At 33.2% G+C, this 18428-nt stretch overlaps 7 protein-coding genes across 7 annotated transcripts; 4 read left to right on the forward strand and 3 right to left on the reverse strand. All coding sequences in view use genetic code 12, as the record gives it.

Annotated features, from left to right (window-relative positions):
• Positions 1-3458: 3458 nt before the first annotated feature.
• Positions 3459-6569, forward strand: PEX1 (AAA family ATPase peroxin 1; the record flags this gene model as incomplete). The annotated part of the gene is made up of 1 exon (XM_002550525.1): positions 3459-6569. The coding sequence occupies one exon, from the start codon at positions 3459-3461 to the stop codon at positions 6567-6569; it is 3111 nt and encodes a 1036-aa protein (XP_002550571.1).
• A 2164-nt stretch (positions 6570-8733) lies between these two features.
• CTRG_04870 (tyrosine/serine/threonine protein phosphatase) lies at positions 8734-11739 on the forward strand (the record flags this gene model as incomplete). Its single annotated transcript, XM_002550526.1, has 1 exon — positions 8734-11739. One exon carries the CDS (start codon positions 8734-8736, stop codon positions 11737-11739), a length of 3006 nt encoding a protein of 1001 aa, XP_002550572.1.
• Positions 11740-12228: 489 nt separating this feature from the next.
• CTRG_04871 (uncharacterized protein) lies at positions 12229-14190 on the forward strand (the record flags this gene model as incomplete). The annotated part of the gene is made up of 1 exon (XM_002550527.1): positions 12229-14190. The coding sequence occupies one exon, from the start codon at positions 12229-12231 to the stop codon at positions 14188-14190; it is 1962 nt and encodes a 653-aa protein (XP_002550573.1).
• Positions 14191-14349: 159 nt separating this feature from the next.
• Positions 14350-15414, reverse strand: RFC2 (replication factor C subunit 2; the record flags this gene model as incomplete). Its single annotated transcript, XM_002550528.1, has 1 exon — positions 14350-15414. The coding sequence occupies one exon, from the start codon at positions 15412-15414 to the stop codon at positions 14350-14352; it is 1065 nt and encodes a 354-aa protein (XP_002550574.1).
• A 283-nt stretch (positions 15415-15697) lies between these two features.
• CTRG_04873 (uncharacterized protein) lies at positions 15698-16882 on the reverse strand (the record flags this gene model as incomplete). The annotated part of the gene is made up of 1 exon (XM_002550529.1): positions 15698-16882. One exon carries the CDS (start codon positions 16880-16882, stop codon positions 15698-15700), a length of 1185 nt encoding a protein of 394 aa, XP_002550575.1.
• Positions 16883-17122: 240 nt separating this feature from the next.
• CTRG_04874 (uncharacterized protein) lies at positions 17123-17518 on the reverse strand (the record flags this gene model as incomplete). The annotated part of the gene is made up of 1 exon (XM_002550530.1): positions 17123-17518. The coding sequence occupies one exon, from the start codon at positions 17516-17518 to the stop codon at positions 17123-17125; it is 396 nt and encodes a 131-aa protein (XP_002550576.1).
• A 478-nt stretch (positions 17519-17996) lies between these two features.
• YAE1 (Yae1p) lies at positions 17997-18425 on the forward strand (the record flags this gene model as incomplete). The annotated part of the gene is made up of 1 exon (XM_002550531.1): positions 17997-18425. One exon carries the CDS (start codon positions 17997-17999, stop codon positions 18423-18425), a length of 429 nt encoding a protein of 142 aa, XP_002550577.1.
• Between the last annotated feature and the right edge of the window lie 3 nt (positions 18426-18428).

Below are 18428 nucleotides of genomic sequence, written 5' to 3' on the forward strand. Positions count from 1 at the left end.
GTTTTGGATTTGCTTATACTTGGATAATATGTTACCAGGTCTTTGTGGTTGTTGCTGTTGTCTTCTATGTGTTACCAATCTATCTAATTGTATTCTTAACAACAAATTGATCAATTCCAACTTTTTTGATTCTAAATATAGGTTCTTGAATCGTTTATCAAATTCCTTCATCTTGTTAGCAATGAATTCTTTGTCAGCAATAGGAATGTCTTGAGTCATGATGGTGACGATGATAACAATGACCAGGAGTAAGATTGGCTTATTGATGAATTAGAATTTTCAAGAAAAATAAACACGATAAAATGGGGGAATTGTGTATATATTTATACTTAATTGCAAAAGTGGAATTAGTAAAAAATGATAAATACTCTGCAACATTGATTATAAATGCAAAAATAGAAAACCAGGAATATAATAATAATAATAAAAAAAGAAAGGAAAAACCAATAAAAGAAAAAAATAAGATCTACTTGGATAATGCAAGTTACAAGGCACTATACCTTGGGAATGATCTATTTCTACTCTAAAATCGGTGATGTTTTAATTTTTTTTTTTTTTTTTTGGTGTGAATAAAGTCTGGTTTGCTATTTATCTTTGCTTTCTCTCTGTGTAAGCGTGAAGCGAGCGAAGGAAAGAGATCACATACTTTCAGGAAAAACCAAAAAAGAAAGGAAAAACTCAAAATCATCTGCAACCTGTGTTAAAACCACGACCATACCCACATTTAAGGTGAATTACTTTTATTTATAGGATTATTATTATTCTGCTTTCGATCACCTAAATTATTAACAAAACCTTAATTTCACAATTGGTTAATTAGCCCTTATTGTCCCATCTCTTCCCATCAGGGTTCACTCTCAAACAATCACTGGTCAAGTGATGTAATTGTAGCATCATTTGATTCTTTATTTTCACTTATCAATCTATTTTCCGCTGCTGACTTCTCTTTTGCGCATTATCAGTTTTGCTTATTTTTGGTATTTCCGAGACACTTGATTCTACGACGAAAAAAAAAAATACTAGTTATCATTATAGTGTAACAATCTTGTTCATGTTGCTTATGACACAGATGCAATTAAGATTAGGGTTGCCTTCGAAATGTCAAAGAAATTCTTTTCAATAACCTGTGATACTATATCATCGGAAAAAGGGTGAAAATAGCCTGTAGTTGCTAGAGATAAACGTATGCTGTTGTGGGAATTACCACTTGCAACATATTTCTTTTATCGGTAAATACTTAAAGAAACGTAGACGATTTCTATTTGTTCTGGGTCTTCTTCCTTTCTCCTCCCCCCCCCAATATCAAGTGTCCTGGGTTGGTTTTCTTCTCTTGTGGTGAAAGAATGCACCGCGCTTACATTGAGTCAGCTAACAAAATAAATAACGAGAGTTGGCAAATATTAGCATTCTCCAAACCATCAAATTATCTCTGATAATCGAAAACACATGAGACGATATACAAACACGCCTTTATCAGACTTTATTCTAGACGTGGATATTAATTTCCATGCATGTGAATTCTTTCAATCACTTGCAGCACTAATTAAAGTGGCAAAAACGACTTATCAATTGCAAAAAAAAAAATGATTTTCTCCTCCTTCTCATCTTTCCTCCAAATATTGAGTGGTAAATATTTTTCGGTATTTCCTCGCTAATACTTGACTTGCATTTCCATTGACCACGATTCTTTTTACAACTCCTATTTACTCACAATACATACCGATGCTCATTCAAGCCATTTAACAGTACATGCTGTCTGTTTTGCCCCCAAAAAATATGTACTATCGGCGAAAAAAAAAAACACTCATAAACGTCGCAAGGTGTTAAACGCCGATTCTTATCATTGGGTGATAATTATTACTTGCCAAGCAGACAATGAATATTGGAGGGAAAACTACTAGAATATCATCATTCTCCTCATTTTAAATCAAGTTCCTATCTAACTCCACATTAAAATTGTAGGTTTGGCCCAAGATTCTAGTATATTCTGGGGTTTTGTTCTATTGCATTAACGGTTGGTTTGATGTTCCAGATTTTTTATTTAAAGTTTTTGGTTTCACTTTTTGATAAAGTTCTCCATTGTTTCTTTTTTATTATTATTATGTTAACGGTGAATTCCCAACCTTTGAATAGGTGCAAATCGTTTTAAGTGTTCTTCAATATTTGTAGATCGAAAAACAGAAACGTGAAAGAAGCATAGGTTATGTACTTTTGTCCTGACCATGCATGCAACAAAACTAATCTCGGATATATATATTCTGTCACATATTGGAACTTTCTTCAAACTTAATAATCATTGAGTAATTATGAACTAGTAAGATGAGTAATCGGCTCATGTCTCACCTAGCACTTGACTTTCCTAACTTCGTGTATTCATAGGTTTCTTTTTTAAGTTTAGTCACAAATATGCCACGCCTCTTTTTAATTCTTTTTGGTCTGTCTTTTCTTTGTTTGCTTTTTATATTTTACTAACCGAATTAACGGCCCGTGATTTTGTCTTACATTTTATTACTAATACACAGTTAATGATTATATGACTTAAAATCTTCGTTCCGAATAGCTAATTATTTCTTTTTTTTTTTTTCCTTCCGAGTATCACAGCCATTTCCTATCTGGTATAAACTTTTTTTAGCGGGTATGACGCAGGGATCATCTTCACCTTTAATTTTATCATCAACACACAAGAAACTAGTTTGCATTTTGGGGGAGGCACAACACGGTTCTAAAAATTTTTAATAATTTATTACAAAGTTTGATTATTAAGAATATCGTCAGCAGAAATATCAAAGATAAGTTTATTCAGGCGGGTAGGTCTTCATTTACTCTCGTAAAACCGGAGTAGTTCTGGACTTCAGAACCCTTTGGTTAAACAATCTGGTGATTATACAATAGAATACCCTGTACGAAGTACATACAAGACTAGTATTAGCGAAAAAAAAAAGTGGCTAGTAAATACATATATCGCTTATTCTTAGGTTAGTTCCAATAGATGTTGATAACGATTGAGGGCACACAACTGAATTAATAAAGAAAAATGAAAAAAAAAAAGTTTTTCCGAAGTGGCTGATTATTTCCGAGGGTACAGTCTCGTGATCTGCAACTTCCGAGGTGCTGATGTCACGTGTTTTTTGACAATGTCATCAACCCCGTCTGCAAAACAAACTCTATGGTAGATAGAATGATAACTTACTCAAAATTAACTATATGTTACATGTATAATCCTGCAACCTATAAATTCAATCCATCTTGGGTAAGCTTTCTCTGGAGAACCCTCTATTAACTTAGTTTTATCCTCGGAGTGAAAAATAAAAATTCGCATGCAAAATTGTTTTAGGTAATTTTTTCCCCACTCATTTTATTTCACCAACGAACAAACAAAAAAAAATTACACGCCTATTTGAACGAATCATTCTGGAGGATTCTTCTTTTCACTTTCATCACTAATAATCAACTACAACATGGATAATCATAAAGCTACAATCACATACAAGACTTTAAAATCAAATCTTGTTAATTTACCTTCCCATTTAACTAATTTATTATTCACGGCTAATATCAAAGTTCAAGATGTAATTGTGGAGATTGTCACTGATAGTAAGTCCAAAACTAAAACATATGCTGGTTGGTCAGGAATGTCATCATCGGGATCAATAACATCATTAGAGATAGATCCTATATTTGCACAATCATTAAAATTATCAGAAAACACCAAGATTGTAATCAATTTAAAATTGGGCAACTATGAAAGTACAAATATCAATTTAGAACCATTGACTAGTTCTGATTGGGAATTGGTGGAATTACATGCACAATTAATTGAAGATAAATTATTGAGTCAAACAAGATGTGTTGCATTAAATCAGGTATTGGTGGTTTATCCTAACTCTTCAACGTATGCCAAATTATTAGTAACTGATTTGGGTAAAGAAGGAGTACAATATGCAAAAATTTCTCCATATTGTGAAATAGCCATTGCTCCTAAGGTTAGAAAGAAGGAAGATGAAACTGCTACTACTAAAAGTGTTAGTAGTTCAAAAAGCACCAAAAGATCTCCTTCTGGTGAAGATTATTCGGAGTTGCCTCTGATTTTAAAAAGAGGAATCAGTTTACCTCATGGATTATACGATATCAAAAGTGACAAAGGATACACAGTTTACATGGATTTGAATGAATTGACAAATAAGTTTGGTGATTATGTTGCGGTTTCCGTTATACCTGGTCCAAATGATAAACCGTCCAAGACTGTTGATGACGAGAACAAGGACTTGAAGGAGAATAAAAGAATCGTTGCCAGAGTCGTGGACTACAAGAATGGATTATCAGAAAATATTGGACTTTCAAGAGATTTATCAGTGGCATTAAATATTGAAAATCAAATTGGAAACATAATTAGTTTGAAGCCAGCCATTAGAAATTTACCTAAAAGACCAACCACATTCACCGTTCATCCGTATATCATCCACACAAAGAAAAAGGAAGTTACTATAAATAAAAAAGACAACAAGGTATTACAACAGTTGACTGAAAAATTCTACCCCGATATTGCCAGTATGCCAATCACCAATTTTATTAAAATTCCAGTTATACCGAACATCCTCCCATATGGTGGGTTGTTGAAATTCAGGAAAAACGATGATTCCAACGCATGGATCAAACCATATAGTTTAGAATCCAAAAAACCGATAAAGTTGGAACTTGGGGATGAATTGTTAAGAACACAATCATTCATCGAACAGCCACCAAATGATGACAATGATCTTGAAGCTATTGGACTAGACGAAACTGTTGACGATATTGTTGATTCTTTTACAACTTCAGAAAATACCGGTACTTTGATTCATGGTAATTCAGGTAGTGGTAAGACATTGCTTTTGAAACTACTTGCTCAAAAGCTCAATTCAGAGCACGGATTTTACACAAGGTATATTTCCTGTGAATCAATTATGAATGAAAACTTTCAAAACTTGTCGAAAAACCATTTGTTCAAATATATTCAACAATGTGCTTGGAATAAACCAAGTTTGTTAATCTTGGATAACATTGATAAAATCATGAATATTGAAATGGAAAATATGGATGCTACTAAATCAAACCAAGTTACGGAATTTTTTATTTCTAGTCTTGCTAAAGTACATAATCAAACCAATTCAAATTTATCAATTTTGTTGTCATCCACATCTAAAGAAAGTATCAACAAATTATTGTTAGGATCCCATTTACTTGAAAATTTTGTTCATTTAAATGCCCCAGATAAAGCATTGCGTTTTGATATATTGGATCAATATTTGACCAAGAAATTGGAACTTAAAATCAAAGTTGATTTGATGGATTTAGTCAGTGAAACAGAAGGTTATTTACCAAACGATTTGAAGATTCTTAGTGACAGAATCTACCATGAAGTTTTATTTAGTGACAGTGAAGAGAATACTGTTAGAACTGAACATATAGAAAAAGCATTAGCTGGATACACACCTTCTAATTTACGTGGTGTCAAACTTCAAAAGTCTTCTATCAATTGGACCGATATTGGTGGATTAAAAGAAGCAAAAAATGTTTTATTGGAAACTTTAGAATGGCCAACCAAATATGCTCCAATTTTTGCAAATTGTCCATTGCGTTTGCGTTCCGGTATTTTGTTATATGGATACCCAGGTTGTGGTAAAACTTTATTAGCCAGTGCTATTTCCGGACAATGTGGATTAAATTTCATTTCTATCAAAGGTCCAGAAATTTTAAACAAATATATTGGTGCCAGTGAACAAAGTGTTCGAGAATTGTTTGAACGTGCACAGGCTGCTAAACCATGTATTTTGTTTTTTGATGAGTTTGATTCTATTGCTCCAAAGAGAGGGCATGATTCAACTGGTGTTACTGATAGAGTGGTCAATCAAATGTTGACCCAAATGGATGGTGCAGAAGGATTGGATGGTGTTTATGTGTTGGCTGCTACTTCCAGACCTGATTTAATTGATAGTGCATTGTTGAGACCCGGTAGATTGGATAAAAGTGTTATCTGCGATATGCCTAGTTATGAAGACAGATTGGATATTTTGAAAAGTATAACTACCAAGATGGAGCTTGCAGATGATGTTAATTTAGAAGAAATTGCTGAGAAATCGCAAGGTTTCAGTGGTGCTGATATCCAAGGGTTAGTTTCTAATACATTCCTTAAAGGAGTTCATGTTACTCTTGAAGAGTTGTCTAAAAAAGAACAAGATGAAGCTACAGAGACAGATAATTCAAACACAAGTATTGAATTTTTCAAAGTTGGGAACTCGGAAAAGAAGATGAAAACAAATGAAAGAATTCAATTATTACATCAAATTCAACAATTTGTTAATGATAATGATAATGACACGAAAAAGAATCAAGATATTATGGGTAAATCAAAAGTTTTAATAACCCATGATAATTTCATTCAATCCTTAAAAGAGACAAAACCTTCTATATCACATTCGGAAAAAATCAAATTATCTAAAATTTATAAGCAATTTGTCAATGATCGTGATGGTAATATGCCAGATGGTACACCAAGTAATGAAATTGGTGGAAGAACAACTTTGATGTAAAAAAAAAAATAGTTTATGATCTAGAACAAGTATAGATATCATAGATTTTTTTTCTTTAATGATAACTTCATTAGTACTATGATTCTCCGTATCATGCATATCGGTTTTATGGTTCTAAAATTTAATTTAAATGACGGAAATGCAATTGTTCCTAACCATAATATGTACGTGCTCTATTTTTAGAATTTACCAATTAAAGAGAGAGAGAGAAAAGACCATCGGAAATGTAGAAAATATATATTCATGCAAACTAATCAGTATTTGACTATTATAAGAACTGTAGAACTATTCTTGTATATCACGACAATGATGGCTTGTATCCAATGAGTCATTCATGATCAATTCCGATACGTATGGTCTATAATCTTTTTATTTGATGACTTGTCATACGTACAGTTTTTTTGTTTTGAGTTGGCATTGAAAATGGTTGAATTAATGGTAATTCCGAGACATGTGCAACATCTCACGTGTCAGATTTACTGTTGCATTATTAATAACGGCAACATTCTGATAAGTAAATCAACCACCTACCGCGGAATATATATATCAACGGAAAGGGAAAATGGTTTCAATTTTGAAGTAAAATTTCATTGAGATTTTGATCGAATAAGGAAGTAAATGTTGAGGGTTGGAACAACAGACATAAAAACAAAGATATTCACTTTATGGCGTGTGATTCTGCATGAGTATTACCATTTGACATATGGAATGAACAAATAGTATACATCGGAGAAACTCTGATTTTCCTCTAGGTTGATCTCAACTGTACATGAATTTTGTAAATTTGTTACGAAACATAAAGATGGTTGAAAACCAACCAAATCAGATCATTGGTTGATGGAACAAGAGTATAATATGACTGCATAATATGATTTATGTTTTTATATACACCTACATACACTGTTTTTTATATTAATTCCATATATCTGTGGCACAATTGTTGGGTCACGTCGCCTAGTCGGTGTAGCAGTATCATGCCTAAAACTTTTGTGCAATTAGTATGAGAATAAATAAGAAATAGTGTACCTTATTTAAGCACAGTTTACTATACCAGAGTTGTAGATAACCTTTATAGTTTGAGATTGAAAAAAAAATTATCTACAGAAGAATTGATAAAGGGGGGGGGATACACAATTGTGATAATCAGCGGTTCTTGTAAAAAAAAAAAAAACTGTGGAAGATGTGTAGGACGTGTACGATGATCAATTTTGTTTATCGCTTGATCGATCTAACAGGCTTTTGTGCATATATACACTACCATACATTATCAACGACAACGGGTGGAATGCAAAAAAATAAAAAATGATTAATGATTAATGATCTTTGAGCGCAAAGAAAAAGAAAAGGGACCAATGATCGTGACAACATCCACACTTAAATGGCTCAAATATAAAAAGAAGACACGATAAAAGAGACGATCTAAGGATGGTCTATTGTAGTTTGTAAGGTGCTCTCTGATAGCCAATTGATCCATTGCGGCTTTCAATTATCAATCAATTATCAATGCATAGCTGTTGATGTATTATCTCCAGTGTCGTGCATTAGTCAGTGTGCGAACGAAAAAAAAAAAGTCCAAATTCAAAGATTATTGAAAAAAACAAACAATCAACAAAAAGAGAGAGAGAGACAAAAAAAATATTAATAATAAACTTCAAAGAAAAGACAAAAGAAAAAAAAAAAGAAGAACAAGAAGAAGAAGAAAGATATCTTGTCAATATCATTTGTTTTTTTCTGTTTGACTGTCCCTCTTTTCCTTTGTCCCCTATCCCTTAACTACCTAATAAAACTTTAACAATAAATAGATCATTAGACAATAATAATTAGGTTAATTTAGATAATAGCATTCAACAGTATTATTAAGAATCATCCCTCCTCTTTTTTTTTTGTTTCAACACATCAATTTTTTTTTTGGCTATTTTTCTTGATTATCATTATCATTATCATTTTGTTTGTTTGTTTCAGCTTATACACCCCCATAGAGAAAGACTTCAACAATTCTTTTTCACCACCACATTTATCATTTGAGTCAATTATTCATTATTTATCCATTGGCATCATTCACAATAAAATTCAATTAGATCATACCTTATACAATTCAAGTTTTTCTGTTTTTATGGGAAAATCATCACTTGTCTAGACTATATCATCTAAAATCTTAAACACCATGTCAACGGCAACTACGACTAAAATGCCTCAGATACAGACAGCATCGTCTCCAAATTCCATAACTCCAACAAGTACATCAGATAATAGTCCTTCACCCGGTCCTTCTTCATCGGGGTTTGGTACATTGGCTAGTAACACATCTTTATCAACACAATTGCATCGTCCAATTCCAAGAAGAAACACCCCAGTACAAGTAGACGAGGATACCAATTTAGACGAAGTCCAACAAATAGAAGAAATTCCATCACCGCCAGAAAGCAAACTTGTGTCACCGAGTGCTCTCTCATTACCCTCACTAACTTTGGCAACAATTGAAAATTCCCGTCCCTGCAAAAGAACTTCATCATCTTCCAATGATCAAATGTATGAAAGAGATAGGTTCCGTGCCCGCTTGAAAAGCTTCAATGATTCCCAAAAAGTAGAAAAACCAGATGATCCATGTGAGGTTTGTGATGGCATTAGTCTCAAAACTACTAAATTAAATATAGATATCAATCCTTTAGACACTTCATCAATTTTTTATAAACAACTTCCAAATTATCCATCCGTTAGAAACATCCCCATCAAAGCATTATCAATCAGTCATTTAAATAGAATATTTGATTGGTATTTCAATTCAGGTTTGCCAAATACAAAAGAAATGTTCCCTTGGTTGCATGGATTGCATAAATTCAATTTTGCGCAAAAGTCATTTTTCTTACATCAACAACAGCAGTTGCAACAAAAACTCGGGGAGACAGGTACCATGAATCTTAGTGATCCCATGAACAATGAGATCTTTATTGACTATAATTTATCAAGACCGACGGATATCCGATTCTTAATGTGTGTTTCTGATGGCTCTATTCCTATGGGATTACACAATACAGTACAGTTGCCTGAAATACTAACCAAAATTGATGTCTCAAAGTCGGAAATCAAAGATATCGTTAGGAAAATATGGTCTGCTGATCAGAGTGGACATGACGAAAATTCCGAATCCTTAATTGATTTGTTGGTGTTGGATTGTTTGAAATTGAATGTGTTGCCAATTTTCTTGAACTTGGACCCTGAGAGAGGTATTTCATTGCGCAATTTCCAGATTCAAGTTGCCAAGTTGTCGACATGCTCGGATTTTATCATCTATGGTACCAACACGGACATGTTGGAATCAATTGCTAGAATTATTTGGTTAGCTCAACGATACGAACACCAACAAAGAATCCTTGAATTGCAAGAATTGGGTGACGACAGCCAGAGTAAAATACCACCTACTTATAGTATTTTCATTTTGAAAGATGATCTATCTAAATATTATAAAGTGATGGAGTCACCAATTTCGACAAATCCATTAAAGGCATTTGCAAACATATCTAGAATTGACACAACTCCTTTGACTTTCAAATCAAATAACCAATATCTTTTAAATGACTACAACTTGCCATTGTATGAGAAGATCGAAACCATTAGGATGTCATCTGCCACAAAAATATTTCAAAATGTTTGGGTGGGTAACTTCTGGGACCATCAAATTATGTTGAATAACATTCTAGAACAGAAACTTGCTAATATTGATGGTAGCAATTTGAAAGATAACTATTGTAATCCCCACAATTCAGTCGTTTCAAAGGAAGAACCTATTTTAGAATTATTACCACAACCCAAGGCTACTTGGAAATTATTTATTAGATGTCATGGAGAAGCAACATTCCCGGATTTGGACGACTTAGCACAATTGTTATTCAAGTACACTATTTCGTCACATGATGACTCAGATGATTTCCACCATTTAGAATTCCCACCTCTGGGGTCGATTGGTATCGGTGATTGTAAAGGGGAAAATTTGCAGCTGATTATCAATACCTGCAAATTAATCTATTTGTATTCTTCCCTGAATGCCATAACCGGTTTGAGTACATTAATATATTGTACTGATGGATACACCGAACTGTCATTGTTAATATTCTGTTATTTGATGTACTCTTTGGATGTTTCTTTGGATGAAGCTATGTTGAGCTTACATATGACCTATGGTAGACCATTTTATATTTTCAACAGTGATGTTATCATATTACGAAAATTGGAACCATTGTTGAGAAAATTCAGTCCCAAATCAAGACAGGTGTTGGACTGGGCCAATTTGGAAACTTTAACTGCCCAAGAGATTAATGAACTATTATTAGGAAGTCCAAAGAAAACAAACAACAGCATGAAGTTGGGTTTTATCCACAATTCAGACGATGAAGATGATGTCACTTCAGATGACAGCACGTCTTCTTCGGATTATGGAGATGGGAATACCCCGTACCTACAAACTAACTGGGTAGAAGAAGTTGAAGGGTCAATTCCTTCAAAGATTCTACCACATTTGTATCTTGGGTCGCTTAAACATGCTCTGTGTTTGCCATTGTTGAATCGATTGGGAATAAAGAAAATCATTTCCGTTGGAGAAACACTTCCGTGGTTAAATGGTTATAAATTTGAAAGACACAATGATATCACTATGGAAGAATCATCGGATGGAAACATTGAAACCTATCATATTTCACCAAAGGATCCATCACGTTCACATCCACGTACGACTACAATAGATACTGTTATGAAGGTTAATAATTTAGAAGATGATGGGATCGATGAGTTGAGTCAAAGATTACCAGAAATTCTAAAATTTATCAATGATGAATATACCAAGACGAAAGGAGAGACAAAAATTTTAGTTCATTGCCGTGTTGGTGTCAGTCGAAGTGCAACAGTTGTCATTGCCGAAGTCATGAAAAGATTAAATATTAACCTTCCAATGGCTTACATATATGTTAGAGTTCGAAGATTGAATATCATTATTCAACCAAATTTAAGATTTATGTATGAACTCTTCAAGTGGGAAGAGCAAGAAAAATTAAAGAATGGGAAGAGTTTAAGTAGTGATTCATTTAAGGACAGGTCGATTTATTTAAGAGAGATTGATTGGTTTATTATGTGTCGTGAAATTACGAAATTGAACACACCATATCTCAATAATTCATGATATATTGATGGCTTTTAATTGTTTTATTATTTATTTTTTATTATTATTATTTGATTTGATTTGATTTGATTTGTATTAGTAGTGTTGTTTTATTTAGAGTATGCATATATCGTTATTTGTAATCTGTATTGAAAGTAATGGGTGCAAAGCATTTGTTGATGTTGATTCAATCCAGGGTCGTGTGCATGTAGCCAATTTCTCTTTGGGAAGGAGAGAAACGGAGAAAAAAAAATAAATACAAATTGGTTGGCAAAAAAGAGACCAAGAAGAAAGAAGCAGAAGAAGAAGAAGAAGAAAAAAAGTTGAGACATCGATTAAAAAAATCAACACTTTTTCTTATATTGTCCACACAAAGTATTTGATAGATTTTCATATTTCATTGGTTTAACAAGCCTGGTTTAATCCGACTCAGCTAATTAATAATATCTGGATAACTATAAAAACAAAAGAAAATAATAATAACTTAAAAGCACTTATCATATAGATACAATGTCTGCTTCAAATTCGAATCCATTATTAGTGGATCCATCAATAGTGACGATTTCAGACAAGGATTCCACCACACCAATAAACAATCAATCATCATCCAATTCCCAACCCACAACAACAAGAACATCCTCAATTCACAGTTTAGATCCAAGCAATGCTTTGTCAAAACTATTAGATTCGGCAATTGCACATGCAGCAAGAGAGTCGACACCTGACTTTATAAGAGATAGTAAATCTGAAGAAGCAATTGAGGAAGAATCTGAGATTAGTGATGAACAATTTATAAATTCCATACCATTGATAAAACAAGGAAGGGAAAATATATACTCTATTGGGTATCTATTAAGTTTACGTACTGAGGTTGAAGCTGTTGATTTGAACCATGAATTGCCTGAAAAATCATTTTGGAGATTGTCCAAGAATAGATCAGCGCATGAAAATGTACAATCTTCTTCTTCTTCATCTTACAGGAAGAAAGGAAGACGAGGTGGTGGTGGTGGTTCGTCAGGAAATGGAACTAACTATAACGAAACATGGGAAAGAAAAAATAGTGCCTCGTCAGGTAGCAATCGTAACCATCATTCCTTGGGTTTCAACAAATCACATGAATTGGATCAATTATCCAAAGATAAAATTTCACAATTATTAGGAGAACAAGAAAATGAATTGGACACACCTGAATGGGATGATATTGGTCTCACAGGTGGTGATAATGGTATGAATATGGGTCAAACCGTTGAAGATTTTGAGAAATGGAAATATCAAATGAAATTAGAAGAACGTAAAAAGAATGGTGAATCAATTGATGAAGAATTAGAATTAAGAAACAACACCAATGCTGCTGCGGTCAATGCTGGCAACGAAGTGGATAATTTCTTTTCATTTGTGAAACAAGATGAACCACAAGACAACAAGGCAATTGAAAACGAAGAAGTTGAAACCCCAACAAATGAGGATAAACCACATAGATCTTCAAGATTTTCATCATTTTTCCATCAACCAAAGGCACCAGCTAGTCCAGCTGAAAATCCAGTTAACCCTCAACAAACTAGTGCTCAATCTACTCCATCTGGCCCACCTCCAGGGTTTTCCAAGTTCTTTGGTGGTCAACCACCTCAACAAGCTCCAACTCCTCCTCAGCAACATCAGCAATCACAACCACCACAGATTCATCCACAGCAACCTCCGCATGTATTGGAAAGACACGGTTCTTCGGTCTCCTCTCAAGGTTCAATTCCAGCAGGACCACCTGCTGCTTCATCTAATGATAATTTCTTTATGGCCTTGCTTCATAAGAAGGAATCAGAGCAACAATCTCCTATTTCCACGAAGTCAACACCTAATTCTAATAAAGAATTAACTCCAGGTGGTAGAAAAATCACCCCCGAAGAATTACAACAACTTCAAAGACAACAGCAGCAACAAGGACCACCACCTCCACATATGCAACAAATGCCTCCACAATTCCCACCACAAGGAATTCCACCAAATCAAATACCACCATGGTTGCGTGGAGGACCACCTCCACCAGGAGCTTTACCACCTCATTTACAAGGTAAAGGTTTCCCTCAGCCACCACCGGGTTTTGTACCTCCACAACAAGGACAACAACCACCTGTGAATCCACAACAACGTCAAGGTCAACCTCAACAAGGTCAGCAACAGGGCCAACAACAGCAACAAACAAATCAAAGAGGTCCACCGCCACCTGGAATGTTCCCACCGGGATATATGCCAGGACCACCAGGTAGCTCTAATTTTATGCCTCCTCCAATGCCACAACAATTTATGAATAATCCAAATGCAAGATTTATTCCTCCACAGTATATGGGTATGCCATTACCTCCACATATGGCTAATAATCAAGGTCAACAACAACAACAACAACAACAGTCACCACAGCAACAACGACAGGGCCAACCTCAGAATCAACAACAAACTGAACAAGCTTCTCGTCGATAATGTGGATTGTGTTTTACCATACTTACTTTCTTTTAATGAAAGCTTCTTCTCTATTTTTTCTTCATTTCCTTTTTTTTTTATTTAAGTTCTGTGTATAATGTGTTTTCTTCTATACAAACTATAGTACATAAATAATAGTCCGCTTGTGTTGTTGTAAACTTATAATACATTTGAAACTTGTAATATTATATTCAACAATTGAATGTGTTCATCAGTACCATTATTTAATTTTCTATCCAGTTCAAAGAAGAATTTAGCGATTTTATTTTTAGCTAAAGAATCCAATCTATCATCCAAGATTAAAATATCATGTAATTGATCTAATAATATTTGAGCAGACCAACCATTTAATTCAATTTCATTAACTGCTTGAATTATTTTTTGAACATTTTTACTCTTCATAATATCAATCAATTCATTTAATACATCATCATGTAAAATCCCAGCAGTTTCTCTAATTGTTTTAACAGTTATAATACCTTTATCATCATTATCATCAAAAGTTGAACTTAATTTAGCAGCACTTTGTAAATAAGTAATACCTTTTCTTAAATCTCCAGCACTTATTTTTAAAACTTCATTTAATACGTCATCACCAGTATATCTTAAATTTTCTTCATTAGCAATAAATCTTAATCTTAATAAAGCATTTTCATTATTTAATAATTTAAATCTAAATTTTGAACAACGTGAAGTTAAAGGATCTATAATTCTTGTAATATAATTACAAATTAATACAAATCTTGTTATACCAGCATAAGTTTCCATTGTTCTTCTTAATGCAGATTGTGCATCATTAGTCATTGAATCAGCTTCATCTAATATAATTATTTTATAAGGTGGACATGGATATTTTTCTAAATCTTCTTTACTTGGATTACTTATTGTTAATCTGGCAAAATTTTTAATTTTTTCACGAACTATAGATATCCCTCTTTCATCAGATGCATTTAATTCTAATACTCTTGATTTATATAAATTAGGTCCATATAATGTTTTAGCTAATGCTAATATAGTTGATGTTTTACCTGTACCTGGTGGTCCATAAAATAACATATGTGGTAAATTACCTGAAGTAATTGTTTGTGTTAATACTTTAACTGTATGTTCTTGTGATGAAATATCAGATAATGATTTAGGACGATATTTTTCAACCCATGGAGTATGATGAAGTTTTTCTTCTTCATATGCTTGATCTCTAGCCTTTCTAGATTCAATTGACATTGTTGATTAGTTTGATCAAATGATAATGAAACACGTCTGGTTAAAAAAAAAAAGTTGGAAAAAAAAAAATATTACACCAAAAAAAAATTTTGCTGAGCGTGTATCATTGAGTCGTGTGTGAATTTACAATTATCAATTACTATTATATTAGAACATATAAACCTGTAAAAAAAAAAAATTAAAGAACCGATGATTCCTGGAATGGAAAAGGAATTAGCATAGAATAATACAAGTTCAATAATTGGGTAGTCTAAATACCTTCTTCTTCTTCTAGCTCCATCTGTCATTGTACACCAATAACTGACAATTCTAAAGTCCAAACTCTTCTTATATGAACTTTAACAGACATCTTCCCATTTCCTGTTTCCAAATCAAATAAATCTGGGGCATCAACTTCTATATTTACCCATCCATGAGACCACCAACATTTTCTAGCTGGTTTTCTCCAAAATAACAACAACTTTGTTTGAGTATTGTCACTTTTATTACCATTTCTCTTGGAACTCAACGATCTCAGCGCAGCTCGTGTGGCATTGCTTGCCAATTGTGCAATTCTTGATCTTGATCTCGATCTCCCATTAGTACTAGCATTAGAAGCAACTGGTGCTAATGATGGGGAATCAGGTGGTGTTTCTGGAGGTGGAGGTGGATTTGTTTTCAATCTAACCAACAGCAATGATGAGATAACACATTTATTTGGCTCTAATGATCGACAACCCCATTTATCTTTAACTTCAAATCCAGAAGAACACAACATATCAAATAAATGTTGTTCAGCTGGCCCAAGACCTTTAGATTTTTTGGTAGTGCTATCAGTATCAGTGTCTTCCCCACTATGTTGATCGACATCTCCAGGTTTATCATGTATTTGAATTCCTTCACCTTCATCGTCTTCAAATTTGTATCCCAAACCTGAAAAGATAAGTTTGTTCTTCAACAATTGAGCACTTACTCCCAATTTCAATTGTTTTGTTTGTTCTGCATTAAGTCCTTCAGCTGGTGGAATGACATAAAAATCCAAATCTTCTCTCAATACAATAATTGCTGGTTTAGTATCTAAAATATTCTCTTGTCTATTGTTATTACCACCACCATAGCTTGAAGTTGGTTGCAATTGATTATTATTTTGTTGCATGGTGACTAAATCCTGTTGAGCTTTATAAAAAGTGTTTATAATGTATTGAAAAGTGAATGGGTCAAAATTAACATAAACAATATCATCTTCAGTTAAATTATTGATAACTTGTCCATTGACATCCAAGAAAACACCATTTGGAAATAAACATAATAAGATACTTTCAGGTAAACTCATTAAATCATCTCTAGTTATAGTAAACTCTTTCCCGCGAATATTTAAATGAATAATTGAATTATAATCCGCATCTGAATCACTAACATTTTGGTTTGTAGCAACACTAGTGTTGTAATCTTGTGGAGATACTTGTGTTACTATATCTTGTTGTGACATTGCTTTTGAATATAAATAAATTGTATAAGATTAATGTATTAAAAATGATTGATTTTAAAAGAAATAATGGCCGGCACTATTGGGAATGAAAGGGGATGATATTAGATATTAAAATTGAGGATAAAAATGAGTTGACTCTATAAATAATGATAATTAACCAAAAAAAAAGAAAAAGAAAATAAACAGTGGAAAGATAAGACTCAATTAAGAATAGTTCTTATTGCTTGTTGTTGTGACTAATTAATTGCAATTAGTTTCTGTAGATATGCTGGTGTTGTTTATTCTTGAAATGTGATAAATAATTAAAATCTTGTTGTAAATGAAGCTTGTCAATGTTTTGTAATATATTAAAAGGAGAAAATTGTTGTTGTTGATATTTTTTTTTACTTCTTGCTTAAAATTTTTTTGGCCGGATGCTGGATGAATGAATGAATTGAGCACATGCGCACGACTTATAATAATTGATTTACCAGAGAAATAATTGTACAACTGATAAAAGAATGATAGGAATGAATAATAAGGAATGTCGTCCCAATTGAGTATTCTAAAGACACTGTTGTAGTAGTTTATTAACCGTGTGACGTACATGTCTGCTGTTGTTGTAGAAGTGATGATGTGTAGAATTTTAAACACCATTTTGAGCCGTACAATTTTATTGTTTCTCACACAAAATACTACAATTCGAGATGGATAGAAATACTTTACACGATACTGCTACTAGCAGTCATCGTGCTTGAAGTTGGCCTACCCCTTTTGTACGTTCATTCATTGGATGGCTGTTTCTGTGCTGTCAATTTGCAATATCACGGACATTCATATCTGAGTGTTCAAATAATTGAATTGTACCCATGAAACTCAGTAGACTCTATAGTAAATCCAATCTCTTTATCAAGTATTCTATAACCCATTATAGGTCAATTACAGTCCTGTAATACTATCATTTCATTTTATTTCAACCAGGGTGTACTTGTGTGTGCGTGTCTGAACCATACCGAAAAATCCAGCCAAGCGACACGACTCATTATCTCCGTTGGCATCGACTGATTAATAATTGTCTCCAAAAGGATTAATCAACTATCACGATATTTACGGCCATATCAAATTCATACTCATCATGTCATGTAATGGAAATTGTTCGTGTACGAATGGTAAACTGTCATTAAATAAACAACAAACTAATACCAATAATCAGAACAACCCGCTAAGTGATGACTATTTATCAGATGATGATGGAGAGGACAAGATCATTCCTAATAATGATATAATTAGAACTCATTATAAACAAGGTTATGTTGATGGGATAACAAATGCTAAGGAAACTTCATTACAAGATGGCTTTGATGATGGGTTTCCTAAAGGTGCAGAATTGGGAATTGAAGTTGGTAGAATACTTTCGAAATTAAAACAATCGAATGATGAATTTAATGAAGCAAAGAAAGAGTTGAATATTACAAATGTTTTAAATATGAAATATTTTGATGATGGTTTTAATTTAATAAAGTCTCCTCATGAATTAATAGTTAAATACACACAAAAACCATGAATA

The sequence above is a fragment of the Candida tropicalis genome (genome assembly GCF_000006335.3).
Source record: "Candida tropicalis MYA-3404 genomic scaffold supercont3.7, whole genome shotgun sequence".
Classification (NCBI taxonomy): Eukaryota; Fungi; Ascomycota; class Pichiomycetes; order Serinales; family Debaryomycetaceae; genus Candida; species Candida tropicalis.